This window comes from Chlorocebus sabaeus, chromosome 4 (genome assembly GCF_047675955.1).
Source record: "Chlorocebus sabaeus isolate Y175 chromosome 4, mChlSab1.0.hap1, whole genome shotgun sequence".
Taxonomy (NCBI): Eukaryota; Metazoa; Chordata; class Mammalia; order Primates; family Cercopithecidae; genus Chlorocebus; species Chlorocebus sabaeus.
In genome coordinates, this window is record NC_132907.1 from 86,640,909 (window position 1) to 86,656,260 (window position 15,352).

Consider the following 15,352-nt stretch of genomic DNA (forward strand, 5'->3'; position numbering starts at 1 on the left):
TGTGGGAATTTGCACCGGTGTCCGCACGAGCATGATGCTCCCAGTCGAGTCTCAAAGGTCTCCTCACTTCACTGCATTGAAACGGGGAGCTAAGGAGGGCAGCCCCTCTTGCAGGCTGCCGGCTTGACAGGACCACTTATTTCCTGCCATTGCACTGACAGGCGAGGGCCCCAGCTGCCAAACCATGTCCAGGCCCTGCCATCGGATGACAGTGAACTTGCTGGCTCCCATGGCTTCCTCCTCAGCGGAGATGCACTGTCCCGTACTGAGCCTTGCGCTCTCTCAGCTTTGGTGTGTGCTGCGCCTTCCCTAGGACACCCTGTCTGGGACTGTGGGCCCACGCCGGCCTGTGCTTGGGCTGCCTGAGTGTGGAGGAGCTGCAAAAGCAGAGAACCAGTGAGGCACACAGGCGTGGTCTGAGGGCGAGGCCTCAGCGTCTGAAGCCGGGGAAGACCCTTCTGTTGGCTAGCTGCTCCTCCACCCAGTCTCCCCTAGCTGGTGTCTGAGTTTGGACAGACAGAAAGCCCTGATCATGCTGCTTTGGAACCATAAGAAAAAGGCACAAAGGAGCAATCTCCTCCCACTTCATCTGAGAAGGCACCTGGCATGGCTGCAACAAGGGCACCTGTGAGACCTTGGCCACCTCCAGCACTGGAGTGACAAATCTGTGCCAGGCGAGTGTGGCAGGGCTGGGCAGCTTGCAACCCACACAGCAGTGTTATGGCACACAGTAGTGTTGTTGTGGCACATAGTGTTATGGCACACAGCAGCATCGTTGTGGCACACCGCAGTATTGTTATGGCACAGGGCACCGTTGTTCTGGCACACAACAGTGTTATGGCACACAGCAGTGTTGTTCTGGCACACAGCAGCGTTTTTTGTGGCACACAGGAGCATTGTTACGGCACACAGCAGTGTTGTTATGGCACAGGGCACCGTTGTTCTGTCACATAGCAGTGTTGTTATGGCACACAACAGTGTTATGGCACACAGCAGCGTTGTCATGGCACACGGCAGCATTGTTACGGCACACAGCAGCGTTGTCATGGCACACAGCAGCATTGTCGTGGCACACAGCAGTGTTGTGATGGCATACAGGGGTGTTATGGCACAATTTTGGTTGTGGTGTGGCCTGGGGCAGGTGCAAAGGTGGGGGCCGTGTCAACAGCAAAGCTCCAGCCTCCTTGGGCTTGGAGACTGAGAAGGGCCTTGAGGGCAGATGCCGCTGCGGGGGCAGAGGCAGAAGTGCAAGGAAACCATGAGGGGCTGTGTTCATGAGAGCCCAGGACAGCATCCAGGGACGCCCAGAACCAGGGCGAATCCTCCATGCACAGATGTCAAGGACTGGCTATGGAAGAATCATCCACCTTTCTGCAATGTCATGGAAGGACGGCCCCTAGCACAAGGCCCACGTGTGGGTCCTCGGGACCCTGATGAGCAGAGCGGAAAGCAAAGGGAGGCACAGGTGCCAGATGCTGCTCTGGTCCGGCCCAAACCCTGGGAGGAGGGCAGGAACCCAGCGAGTGCTTTCTGTATTGGATAAGAACCGAAAGAAGATGAAGAAAACCAAGAAACTCAGGTTTGCAAATTCTGCGGTTATTGGACGAGTGACCTTCCACCTAGAGAACAAACCAATCTTTTGGTGCTTTGGGGGTTAACTGTTGAGGTATTTACTGGCGCTAATGTCACTGGCATTTTAAAACTATCCACTGGTGTTCGTCATGCCAGACCACCCGCCGATCAGCGCCACATGATTAATGGGAAACCGGGAGGAAGAAGCTGTCCATCTCGATGCACGCTGGTTTCTATGCCTCCAGGCCTAGAAGAGGTCCGCAGGGTTGCTGAGTAGGCTTGCTCTGCTGTTCTCGGGGTTTCCAGGCTAGAAAGCATGCTGGGAGTTAAATACCCTTTAATAAAAAGAACCTGTTCCTCAGGCCTAGGAGAAGCTTATTAATGGTCTGGGCATCGTTTTTGATTTTCCTGGCATCTCACCACTATTTTTTGCACATAAATGGAAAAGAGAGCTTACTGGAGTGAGGAAGCAAGCTACACCTTCGGGTTTAAAAACCCACCCAAATGCAGCCCTTCCAGCTCCTGTGCTCAGGGAGCAAACACAGGTCTACAAACATGGCTCCCTACTGACAGGCAGAAACCTGTCTTCTTTCCCTCCAGGGATCAGACGCAATGGAGCCGCTGCAGGTGGCTGACCTGCCCTGAGTCACATGGAGCTTTATGAAGCCCAATATCCTCTTCGAGACACACATGAGCTCAAACTCATTTCAAACATCAACCTCTAGCAGATTTACGATCTCCAGGAGGGAGCACTCTCCATGACCTGTCTCACTTAAATTGCTTTTGATACTTAGCCCAAGTGCTTGAAAGCTTCTTGGGGAGTTGGAAAGCATATTAAAAACTGCCATAAATCTTTGGACTATTCCGGGTGTTGTGTTGGGGACATGGGCTGGCCCACAGGTGGGAAAGTGAGCCCTTGGTAGGGGCAGGCCTCTCTTCCCTGCCAAGAGAAGAACCGGGGTTGTCCAGGATTGCTGGAGCATCCCTGGGCATCGGAAGTGGCTAGCGATGTTTATGCAGAAAGTCCTGGAAGCCTTGGTACCATCAGGAAATGATTAGACTAGGCTGCCAAAATGCCCCACGATTCTTGTTCTAGCTGGGCAACTGAGCAGGCTCCACAGCGCGTGGGAGGAGCACAGGACGTGGGTACGGAATATTCTGTCACTGTCAACCTGGGCTGAACCACTGCTCTTTTGTAGCTTGGGGGATAGTTTCAGCGTCATCAACTGAGCAGTTGCATGAGAAGATTAGACTAGTTTCAGCACAGCTTTAGTAACAGACTTTTTTTTCTATTATCTTTTCAGTGATTTTAAAATACTTTAAAAAATATGTTATTAGTGCTATTGTAACATACTTTAACCAGGATTATAACTGATTTAATGAGCAATGGAAATAGTCATACAAAATAATTTTAGTTTTCTCCAACCACTGCTTTTCATTTGTCAGATCTTCCTTTCTCCCCCTTGGGTGGATTTCAGCACTGCCATTCATATCAACCTTCTATTTCACATCCGACCTCTCCCCAGCCTACCACTTCCCCTCATCCCAATTCAGCTTGAGAGAAGGTGGGGGGTTGTGTCTGGTTTTGGATGCATGATCCCTCTCGCTTGCAAAGTCCTGTTCAAGGTATTGGCACCAGGAGAAGTAATAAAGGTGGAAGAGGGCACCACTCTCGTACCGAATGCTCAGGGCTGTTGTGCCATCATGCTGGTTGCTGCTGGATCATTTGTTTCCACAAATGCAATAGCCTTTATATTGTTAGAATTTTGTTGTTGTTAACAGTCAATGCAGAAACTGACATTTCCCCAAAAATTGTTCTCCAAAAGATTTAAGTAAATTTCAAGGTTTACTTTTTTCCTTTGTTTTAATATATTAGTATCCTTATTATACTTATTTATGGATCCCAAGAGAATAGACATGGTTGATGAAGGCAGCGCAGACCGCACACTGCATTACCTGTATTTTGTCCAGGACTCCGGTGCTGTCCATCCTACTGGCCACATTGACAGTGTTGCCCCAGATATCATATTGTGGCTTCTGAGCTCCAATCACACCAGCTATCACAGGTCCATGGTTAATACCTGTGCCACATCAGAGATGAGTTAGCAAGATTCATCTTATAGCCACTGTCTTTTGTTTTGTTTTGTTTTGTTTTTGAGATGGGGTCTTACTCTGTCACCCAGGCTGGAGTGCAGTGGAACAATCTTCGCTAACTGCAACCTTCACCTCCCAGGTTCAGCTTCCTAAGTAGCTGGGGCTATAGGCACACACCACCACACCTGGCTAATTTTTTTGTATTTTTGGTAGAGACAGAGTTTTTCCATGTTGCCCAGGCTGGTCTCAAACTCCTGAGCTAAGGAGATTCACCTGTCTTGCCCTCCCAAAGTGCTGGTATTACAGGAATGAGCCATCATGCCCGGCCATGGCTACTGTCTAAACAGGATGGTTTCATAGGACCATTCTTGAATCATCATTATTAAACAAACATGAGCCCAACTCATGAAATTCTAAAGCAAAGAAAAATAATTCCTCTTATTTTCCCTACTCAAAAATGTTAAAATATCTGTCCTCTTTTATCTTCTAGACCTTGATTCATGTTTATATGACCATTTATCATTTTGCATAAGATAAAATGTATATGCTTTAAAAAACTAAAGGATTACAGGTGCACCTGTAATCCCAGCACTTTGGGAGGCTAAGGCAGGTGGACTGAGATCAGGAGTTTGAGATCAGTCTGGGCAACATAGTGAAATTCCATTTCTACCAAATATATATATAAATTAGCCAGGTATGGTGGCGCATGGCACATGGCTATAGTCTCGGCTACTCAGGAGGCTGAGACAGGAGGATCCCTTTAGCCTGGGAGGTGGAGGTTGCAGTGAGCTCAGATAGCATCACTTCACTCTAGCCTAAGCAAAAGTAGGAGACCCTGTCTCCACAACAACAACAACAACAACAACAAAAAGACATCAAAACTAAACATAATACAGTGGTTTTTCTGTGTTGCTATACAGTTTCAGGCAAGAGATGATTACTATACTATTTCCCAAGACTTTGAGAGTAAATGTTGATTTTGAAGCAAACGTTTTTATTTTAAATGGCTGCACTACATGGATGTATGCCACTGGCTGTTCTGCCACTGTTGGACTTCAGGGTTCGCCCTGATTCTGTGCTGAAAGAACAAGCACAACTACCCCCGCAGCCACACCAGCAGGGCACTTTCCACTCCCCCGTGCTGTTCTCAGCGCTTTACAGATACGTGCGCTCCTCTCATTCTCAGGGCATTCAGGCCAGGAGGCCGAGGGAGTGGCCTCACACAGGGAGCAGGTGGCAGACACAGGCCCCAAAGGCAGGTGGGTGGTTCTATGGAGTCTTTTCCCGAGGCCCCGACTCCCCCAACTCCACAGCAGGCTCTGGGCACATGGCCCTCTCCCACCTTGAGGCTCGCTGCCTTGGACAGCATCCCCACTGGCGAGCCTGCTGAATTCAGGAAGAACACATTTTCGTGTTTGTGGTGATGGCTGTCATTTCTAAACCACTTTCCAAAGGACTATCCCAAATCTGCATTGCTGCTGGCAAGGGATCCCATCTATGTCAGCATTAAGAAAGAATCCTCATGTGTGAGAATGAGATTTTGATGGGATACAAATCTGGGGAAATTGTTCTCATGGGAAGATGACTGGCACTTAGGGGAAAAGTTGAGGGTAGAAGAGAGAAGACTGAGGGGGTCCCTGAGCACCTCCCACTTGGAGGAAATGCCACGGCCATCAGCGGGAGAGCAACCGAGCTCTCCCACAGGAAGGGGAAGGGACACACAGCCAGGCTCCAGGCTCCAGGCTCCAGGCGAGCCTTGGAAAGCCTGTCAGTTTTTGCTGCTTGGGTTCTTGGCCCCCTTGAAGCTGGGCTTGACTGCTCAGCATTCATCAGAGTGAGGAATGTCAGTCCCGGGTGACATAAGCCTGCTCACGCACTGTGTTCTCTAAGGAAACTTAACCACCAGGTCGCTGGAGCCATGCTTGAAGCCAGCTCTCTTCAGCCCAGCTGGCCCAGTTCTTGTCCAAGGTTTCCTGGACCCTGGGTTATCCAGGCGTTAGATACCAAATACATACACACACACACACATAAACACACACACACATATATATACACATATATAAATCAGCCAGGTGTAGTGGCACAAGGTGCATGGCTGTAGTCCCAGCTACTCAGGAGGCTGAGGCAGGAGGATCTCTTGAGCCTGGGAGGTGGAGGTTGAGGAAGTGTTTCTTCCCCAGGTGAGCAGGTGCCCTGGGCCACTGCTAACTACAGAGGTGACAGACGTTGTGCTCACCTCCCCCTTTTAATAACTGCAATTATAAAACCACGGCAATTCCATGTCTACATCTGAGCTTTGACCCTGTGTGGAAGGTGGATATGGCTTCTGCTGTCAGGAGCTGAAGCTTCAAAAGATTAATCAACTTCTCTAATCAAGAAACAGCCGGGGCTCTTCCCCAGCTCCAGTTTAACAGGCAGGATGGTTCCTTGTCCCATGAACTGCAAATGCGCAGACCGTGGATGTTCTGGGAGTCAGGGGAAGGAGGACCATAGATATAGAAATAGGGATACTGACACTAATTGATTCTTCCCCCTACATTTTCTCCTGGGTCCAGGACCCCCACCTTCCTGCATTAGTTGGACTGTAGATTGATGAAGGTATTTCTGGAGATTTAATTTCTGACTGCTGAACTGCTTAGTCTGCTACAGCTGATTGTAGATCTTAGGCAAAGCTTTCCCTTATTTATTTATTTATTTAAAAAAATTTTTTTTTTTTTTTTTTGAGATGGAGTCTTGCTCTGTCGCCCAGGCTGGAGTGCGGTGGCGCGATCTCGGCTCACTTTAAGTTCCACCTCCTGGGTTCACGCCATTCTCCTGCCTCAGCCTCCGGACTAGCTGGGACTACAGGCGCCCTCCACCATGCCACCAATTTTTGTTGTTGTTTTTTTTTTTTCAGTAGAGACGGGGTTTCACTGTGTTAGCCAGGATGGTCTCAATCTCCTGACTTCATGATCCACCCGCCTTGGCATCCCAAAGTGCTGGGATTACAGGAGTGAGCCACCACACTCGGCCAAAGCTTCCCCTTTGCAATGGAAAGTTAGGTCAGGAAACAGCCCCAATACTGTTCCAAACAGTACCTTTGCAGGTACAAAAGAGGTAAGAAATAAATTCTCCTTTGATGTTGTGGTGTACTCAGGAAAACACACTTCTGGTTTAGGCATCTCAAATAATTTATTCCAGCTCTGGCACAGGTCAGAGCACCCAGCGGTCAGCCGCTGGACACTGGCCTGCAGTTCCAGCACTGCATCTGACAGTTCAGCTTTTCTTCTGGCCACTGCTGGTCCCTGCTTGGTCAGCAGCTCTGGGGGTGGGGAAGAGCCTGGACTGATTATTGCTGGCAACTGGGCCATCTCTAGTTAGTGCAGGGGTGTGCTTGATTTGTGGTTCCAACCGATTCTACAGCCTGATATGCTGAAAAGGATGCTAGGAGAGAATTCACCTCATCATTTGTCCCATCGCTTTTGTCGGCAATATTATTCTTCCGCGTTGCTATCCCTGAACTGCCTCTGGATGTTGTGGTGCGTGGAGGTAGAGCAGGGAAGCCCCCTCCTGGGAGAGACTGAGGGTGTGGGGAAAGAGAGACTCAAAGGCCAATGAAATGTTGAGTTCAGGCTTCCTTAGAAATCTAACAAGGCTGATATATGGGGTTGAGGGTCGAGAGCTTATCAGTTATTGGACAATCAGGGTAAAGTAGGCATTGAATGTCAATCAACACCACTTGACGGAGGTCCATTCAAGAGTTCACGTGAATCTGAACAATATCACTGAAGTCTAGACCAGGAAAATGGCACTTTGGATGTAGTACACATGACGGGCAAATAGTCGTTCTGGTCCCATGCTGCAGTGCAGGGCAATATTATTCTGGTCTCTGTAAGTTTGATAATAGAAGAGGTCATTCTCCCATTGCGATAGTTAATACTAAATGTCAAATTGATTGGATTGACAGATGCAAAGTATTGATCCTGAGTGTGTTTGTGAGTGTGCAAAGGAGATTAACATTTGAGTCAGTGAATTGGGAAAGGCAGACCCACCCTCAATCTGAGTGGGCACCATCTCATCAGCTGCCAGTGTGGCCAGAATAAAAGCAGGCAGTCCTGGCTGACATGGTGAAATCCCGTCTCTACTAAGAATATAAAACATTAGCCGGGTGTGGTGGCAGGCACCTGTAGTCCCAGCTACTCAGGAGGCTGAGGCAGGAGAATGGTGTGAACCCGGGAAGGCGAGTTTGCAGTGAACCGAGATAGCACCACCACACTCCAGCCTGGGCAACAGAGCGAGACTCCATCTCAGGAAAAAAAAAAAAAAAAAAAAAAAAAAAAAAAAAGGCAGGCAGAAGAATGTGGAGAGACTCGACTGGCCTAGCCTTCCAGCCTACATCTTTCTCCTGGGCTGGACGCTTCCTGCCCTCCAGCACCAGACTCCAAGTTCTTCAGCTTTGGGACTCGGACGGGCTTCCTTGCTCCTCAGCTTGCAGACGGCCTAATGTGGGACCTCGCCTTGTGATTGTGTGAGTTAATACTCCTTAATAAACTTTCCTTTATGTATACATCTAACCTATTATATATACATCTAACCTATTATATATACATCTATCCTATTGTTTCTGTCCCTCTAGATAACCCTGACTAATATGCTCACGTAATACATTTTTTTCTTTTTTTTAAAGAGGCATAGTAGCAAAATTTGAGAAGCCCATTTTCCAAGCTGTCAAAACAGTAGAGTCTCTGGGGTCAAAGGGACATGCCCACGTTTGGTGTGGTCATCTCATCTTTGTGTAAGGTAGCGCCCCCGATAGGGGTTTACGATGCACAGAAGTGAGAAAGTAGAAAGAAAAGTATGGCATTTTGGGAGGCTGAGGTGGACAGATCACTTGAGGTCAGGAGTGAGAGACCAGCCTGGCCAACATGGTGAAACCCCATCTCTACTTAAAATACAAACATAAGCTGGGTGCGGTGGCACAGGACTGTAATCCCAGATAGTTGGGAGATTGAGGCAGGAGAATTGCTTGAACCCAGGAAGTGGAAGTTGCAGCAAGCTGAGATCGTGCCACTGCATACCAGCCTGGGTGACAGAGCAAGACTGTCTCAAAAAAAAAAAAAAAAGAAAGGAAAATATGAGTAAACACTGACAACTAATAGTACAAGCAGAGAGAAACACATCTTATTTGTGAAAGAGATGTAACATACTTTGGATTTAAATGAAATTCAGGATATACCCATAGCAAAAGAAGAAGATGGCTTTAAATATGTAGATTTCTTTTTAAAGTTGAAATTTGTATGTAAGAGAGTGTTAAAAACCATTCAGATGGAATTTGTTGCCTGAACTGCTCTTATATAAACTGACTGTCAGAAGAAGCAAAATGTGTTGCCAAGAAAACCATAACATGGTCAAAGAAGCTCTTAGAAATCTGAATGGTTGCAAGTAACTGTGCACACATCGCAACCCAGCTGTGTGTTGACTTGATGACTTAAAACACACGTTTTAAAAAATAACAATTTGTAAAAGGCAAGTAATGAAACATGCTAAAAAAAATCAACTTAAAGTCTGTTAAAAACTTAGAAATCTGGAAGCCTCTGTTTTCAACCAAGCAAAGGTTACTTTTTTTTTTGGTGACGGGGTCTCTCTCCGTCTCCCAGGCTGGATTGCAGTGGCACCATTATGGCTTGCTACAGCCTTAACCTCCTGGGTTCAATAAATCTTCCTGCATCAGCCTTCCAAGTAGCTGGGACTACAGGCGTGCGCCACCAAGCTCAACTAATTTATTTTTTGTGGAGATGGGGTCTCATCATGTTGCCCAGCCTGGTTTCAAACTCCTGGACTCAAGTGATCCTCCCACCTCGGCCTCCGAAAGTGCTGAGATTATAGGCATGAGCCACCGCACCAGGCCTAAAGGTTATTTTTTTAAACAATATTATAAAGAAAGTTGGATTTTTTTTTTCTCTAGGATTTGAACACAATCGGAAAAGCTGTCACTGTTTCAGAACCTACCCCACATTTGGTGGTCTTACAACTTGTGGCCCCAGGAAGCTGGGACTGTATTGCAACAATTCTAAGACCTACTTTTTTTTTTTTTTTTTAAAAAAAAAACATGTTTACATCTCTGAAATATGGATGAATCTTATCGTTAGTGGCAGGCCCCAGTTTCATTGGCAACGGCCCATAAAATAATGCAGCTGCTCTCTGTGGATGTCTCACAGTGAATGAGCAATGCACGACAGCTCAAGGCTGTGCGTGCCGTGCTTGTGGACGGGACCTTGGCTGAGTGCCGGCAGCCTAGGTCCAATCAAAGGGGTGCTTTTTCTAATTTGTCCAAAAGTGTCCTTCCTTCTGTCATCCAGTCTTGTAATGGGATGCATTTGGAATTGTTCTACTCCAACACTGAAAGGGTCATCAATGTCCCCTATGACTTACCCTTTATTCCACATCTTTGCCACAACTGAAACCGAGACCTCTTTGCAGAACGTACCTACTCGCAATTTGAAGTCGTTGAAGGAGTGCTTGTTGATGGCATCCAGCTTCGCTACCAGGGCAAAGGCAAACTCCACCATGGTGCCAATGTGCATGTACTGCCGCTCGGGCTCCTGAGAACACACACACACAGGCGGACGGAAGTTAGAGCATCACAGCTGGAAACTTCCCCTTCATCCCAAACCTGAGCTTTAGGCCGAAAGGAATGCTGGCAAATTCTAATGCTGCAAAGCACGGCAGACGTTCTGTAAGAATCAAATCCCATCTCAAGGAAGCACTGTGTGGCCAAGGTGAGACAGGAGGCGCTAGAAGACACTGACTTCCGTGTCTCAGGCCCCCTCAGGCCAAAAGCATGATGCGGGCTAAGGCTGACCAGGGGGAACCTATACTGTATTAGTCCAAAAATCACCAAGGGAAGCTGGCTTTGAGGAGGGGCTGGCGCCTTCTTCCCTCTTTTCCCCTCCACAGCTGGCCTTTGCCTTTCTCTGCTGTGCTCTGGCTCTGGTGGCCTGACCGCTAGGGGGTGCCCGCTCCTTGTCCTTGGGCTGCCAGTGGGGATCGCCCAGTGGGAGAAGCTGTGGAAAAAGAGAGTGCGGAAGAGGCTTGGGGCCTTGTTCCTCCTCTTCCCTGCTCACCGCATGCTTTCCACAGGGGTCAGTCTTCTTCACGGAGGACAAGGGCTACGGCCCAGGGTGGCAGCTACTGTCTCTGCAGTGCAGCTCTCTCTAGCTCTGGGAACATCCCCCTCCTTTTGCCCTCTTAGGCCTTGAAATGGAGGATTTTAAGCTGAATTGTGTCCCTCCAAGTTCATATGTTAAAGTCCTAACCCCAGTCTCTCAGGATATGACCATATTTGGAGACAGGGTCTTTAAAGAGGTGATTAAGATAAAATGAGCTTATATGGGTGGGCCCTCATCCAATATGACCAGTGTGCTTTGAAGAAGACACAGTCAGGACCCAGTCACCCACAAAGGGAAGGCTGTGTGAAGACACAAGGAGAAGAAGGAAAGAGGCCCGACAGGGAGGAAGAGAGGCCTCAGGAGAGACCAACCTTGCTGATGACTTGATCTTTGGTTTCCAGTCTCCAGAACAGGGAGGCAATGAACTTCTGTGGTTTAAGCCCCCTGTCTGCAGTACTTTGTTATGGCAGCCCTAGCAAACTAATAGGGAGGATAACAATTCCCTCATTTACTCGTCCTTGAGGGCTGTGTCATCCCATGAGGATGAGGGAATCACAGCGCTGAAGGAGAGAAGTCCTGAAGATTTCCCAGTGGGAAGAAGTGAACATTTCTTTGCAGATTTCCTATGAATTTCTGTTTATCATTCCTGTTACCTGTTTATATTTAACATTAACTTGTACACTTACTATATGTATATTTTGAATTTCACCTTTTAAAAGTTTCTGGTTTTTGTTCCATGATTAGTATATGCATAGAATTCATTTAATTCATTTAAATGTCCTGAAGGTTTCTGCTCCCCCAATACTTAATGATTCTGTGCACCAAAATGGTGTGGCCAGCCTGCCTGGTCAGCTGCTGGGCCTTTGAGGTTTCACTGACATGCGGTCCCAGGCCTGCTTGGTCCCAGGCGGCTTGGCCGAATGGACATCCGTGTTAGCTCGGAAGCCAGGGCCGTGTGTCTTTTCAAGTCGGCATCCCTCATTGGTTTGTGAGCTTCACCAGGTAGAGACCTTGCTCTATTAATCTGTGTCTCCACAGCAGAATAAAGTCCCTGACAAAGAAGAAGAACTCAATAAATGTTTATTGAACGACTATACTTAGGTTGGCAGTAGGATCACCAAGAGGAAACGGCTGGGAAGAATGCAGACAGGGACTCATTAAGCTTTGGCGGAAGGTCAAAGCTGACCGCTGTGCATTTGAAGAGCACGCACCTAGGAAGGATCATGAATGTGCCTACTACAGCAGGTGGGGGGTGTATGGGAAGAACGGAGAATAGGATAGTAGAGGGTTGAGCTAGGGATACACCCTTGGCTAGGCCACAAGTCGAGGGGAGGGGAGCCAGCAAGGCACACTGGAAAACAGTTGAGAGAAGGCCAGGAGAAACGGAACATCAGGCTGTTGTGGGCCTTAGGCAGTGACTTCTAAGATGAGTGTTGGATCTGAAAGGGAGCTAAATCAGAGATGAAGAAAGGTCTGAGGATAAAGAGGAGCCACCTGCTGACCTTGGGGGAGCATCCTCTATGGAAAGTGAAGAGAAAGCCCAACTCTCAGAGACTCAGAAGGGATGGGTGAGAAGATAGATGGTGACTGTAGACATAAGCACCTATTCAAGGTGACAGCAAGGTAGAGAAAAGCTACTCCCAAGGTGGTAGCTGAAGGGGAGAGGAAAATGAAGAAGGGGTTATTCATCTCTTCTACACAGGGTTTAATAAGGAGCATGTAGGGGATTGCACCAACGCAGGGTTTCTCAACCCTGGCACCATGGACACTTGAACTGGGTTGAACTGAGTTATTCTGTATTCTGCGGGCTGTCCTGCATGTCACAGCGTGTTTAACACCATCCCTGGCCTCTGCCTACTGTATATCAGGGGCATCCTTCACCTCTCATTGTGACAACCAGAAATGTCTCCATTGGCAATGACAATGCTCCGGGAGGCGGGGGGAAGGAATAAAATTGCTCCCAGTTGAGAATCACTGCACTAAACAGTATAAATATGAATGGAGAAGAACTAAATCTCTGGTCAAGAGAGAAAGACATCTTCCTATCCTCAGGTGAATTATATCATTCCAGAAAAAGTCAAGGGAAATGGAACTATTGCAGTAAATTCTCAACTTAGAGTCATGAGAGAAAAACCATATAACTACAAAATTGGAGCCATAAAGTTGACAGTCAGCTAACTTTGGTGGAATTTCAGAATGTCATTTCTTAAGAACAGTTAGTCTTTTCTATCATAGCTCACTAGTATTTTTTTGTCTCGTGACTTATGGGGAAAACCTGATTTGGAGGCTTGTGCAGTCAGTTGGAAAACATCTTCCTCCTTAACAGGAAGCACAAGCTGTTAAATCAACGAGCAAAATCTTGTGTAGTAAAAATTACAACTGTCCAAGTAAGGAGGACATATTTGCCATGGGAGAAATGATTTTGCTTTTTACCAAACCAAGGTGCAGCAAACAAGCTCCACTCCTTGAGAAACCATTGCCCAATCTGTTTTCACACAGATGGTTTAAATTGGAGGTTTTAAGTGACCTCCGTAATAAAAGAAGAGATTGAGTTCTGGGAATGAAGTTTAATTCAACATCAATAACTCATTTGGGCTTAGCAAACCCTAGAAAAAATTATGTTCAGTCTCTAGAAGAACTCAATTCATTTCAACAAGTCTTCATAAGTGTGCTCTTGATAAATATCTGATGGCAGTATGAAGCAGTTATTTCTCCTATGATCTGAATAATTTATGTTACATATCCCCAGATATTTAACGGGCTTCCAGCTACAGAGAGAGACTACTCAGTTCCCTGAAACACATTTTATAAACTGGTTGCTTTGGAAGTTTCACCAGCAAGGAACATTGCTTAAAGTAAATGCATGTTTACCAAGACGATTTTATAACCCAAGTGTCTGTTTGGTAATAATCGAGGTAATCTTTCAGGCTAAAATAAACATAACTTTCCTCTTCTGTACTCTCTTCTCCATCTTCCTTCCATAAATATTCACTGAGCATTTGTTATGTGCCTAGGCCTATGTTCTATGCTGAAAAACTTCTGGTGTTCAAGTTCCCCTGTATCTGATTTGGAAGGGAACTGGGGATTGTTATCTAAGGAGCATTTTGTTCTCCTGACGGGCTTCTAGGAGATCTCATCAGACTTCTCAGCTTTTATGCTCAGACTTCTCCCAGCTGAGCATAAAAACTGCATGCTGTGATAATCAGCTTACCTGGGAGAAGGTTGCTAATGGAATATTGCCTGTGTCAGGCAAAAATAGGTTCAGTTCCGGTTTCTGCAATCATTAGCTGTGCGGCCTTGGTAGAATCATTTAACTTCTCTGGGCCTCAGTTTTCCTCACCTGTTAAATGGGACAATAATGCCCTACCTTTTTTTTTTTTTTTTTTTTTTTGTGAGATGGAGTCTTGCTCTGTCGCCCAGGCTGGAGTGCACTGGCACCATCTTGGCTCACTGCAACCTCTGCCTCCCAGGCTTAAGCCACTCTCCTGCCTCAGCCTCCCAAGTAGCTGGGACTACAGTTGTGCACCCACCATGCCCGGTTAAGTTTTTGTGTTTTTAGTACAGACAGGGTTTCACCATGTTGGCCAGGTTGGTCTCGCACTCCTGAGCTCAGGTGATCTGCCTGCCTTGGCCTCTCAAAGTGCTGGAATTACAGGCACGAGCCACTGCACCCAGCCAACTCCCTATCTCATTGGGTTTCAGTTAAGATTGAATGAATGGATACAAGCAATCCATTCAGCCTGCATCCCTGGGTCTTGGGTCTGAGGTTCCTTCATGATAGTGTAGAGATACCTGTCACTCTGCTTGACATGACAGCCATCTAGGAGGAAGATACTAGTATTGTTTTATGGCTAAGTGTGGTACTTTTCCCTCTTATGTACAGTTTTAACGACAACCAATTTGCCTGACCTTTTAAGTGTCTTTGAGATTCTCTGTATGTATAGTGAAGAGGGACAGTTCATTTTCTTTCAGTTTTGAGTTTCCTGCTAACAGCATGAAAGCAGAAGGAAATTTCTCTCTTCTTCTGACACATCATGACAGCTTTGGTGTTTGCACAAAAATACACAGACTTAGGATTTTTTGCTTTTCATTTCCACAGAGACCTAAGCTATTCTTGATTCTTACCAGTGAAGGGAACTGGGGCTATTAGTTTTAATGGACCCCTTAACTACTATGACACTGGCAGGGATGGTCTCTGAATGACTCCTAACTTCCTGTCTGGCCCATTTGACAGGATCCCTCTAATCTTCCCAGATTGTCTGTGCCTATCTCACACCCTGGCTTGGATTCAGTGGTCAGTAGAAAATGAGAGCACCTCAGGGAGTGTGTTCAGGGAATGAATGAGAGCCCATTTCCAGTTTAATATTTCCTTTCTTGACAAATGCCTGCTTCTTCTAAAAACAACAATCAGTTCTTACATGTAATGCAACCGTTTAGCCACATTGTTGACTTAAGCAAAAAATTGGAATGGGTCATTTCATTAAAAAGTACAAATGAGGCAAAACAGAGCCAGGCACAAAAGCCCTGCCTCACTAGGT

At 46.8% G+C, this 15,352-nt stretch overlaps 1 protein-coding gene across 1 annotated transcript in view; it reads right to left on the reverse strand.

Annotated features, from left to right (window-relative positions):
* Positions 1–15,352, reverse strand: part of ADCY2 (adenylate cyclase 2) — a 426,522-nt gene that overhangs the window by 1,074 nt on the left and 410,096 nt on the right. The window contains exons 23-24 of the mRNA XM_007961181.3: positions 10,133–10,247; positions 3,529–3,653 (exon numbers count right to left, since the gene is read on the reverse strand). Of these exons, the coding sequence (XP_007959372.3) occupies positions 3,529–3,653; positions 10,133–10,247 (240 nt within the window). The remainder of the gene's footprint in view (positions 1–3,528; positions 3,654–10,132; positions 10,248–15,352) is intronic.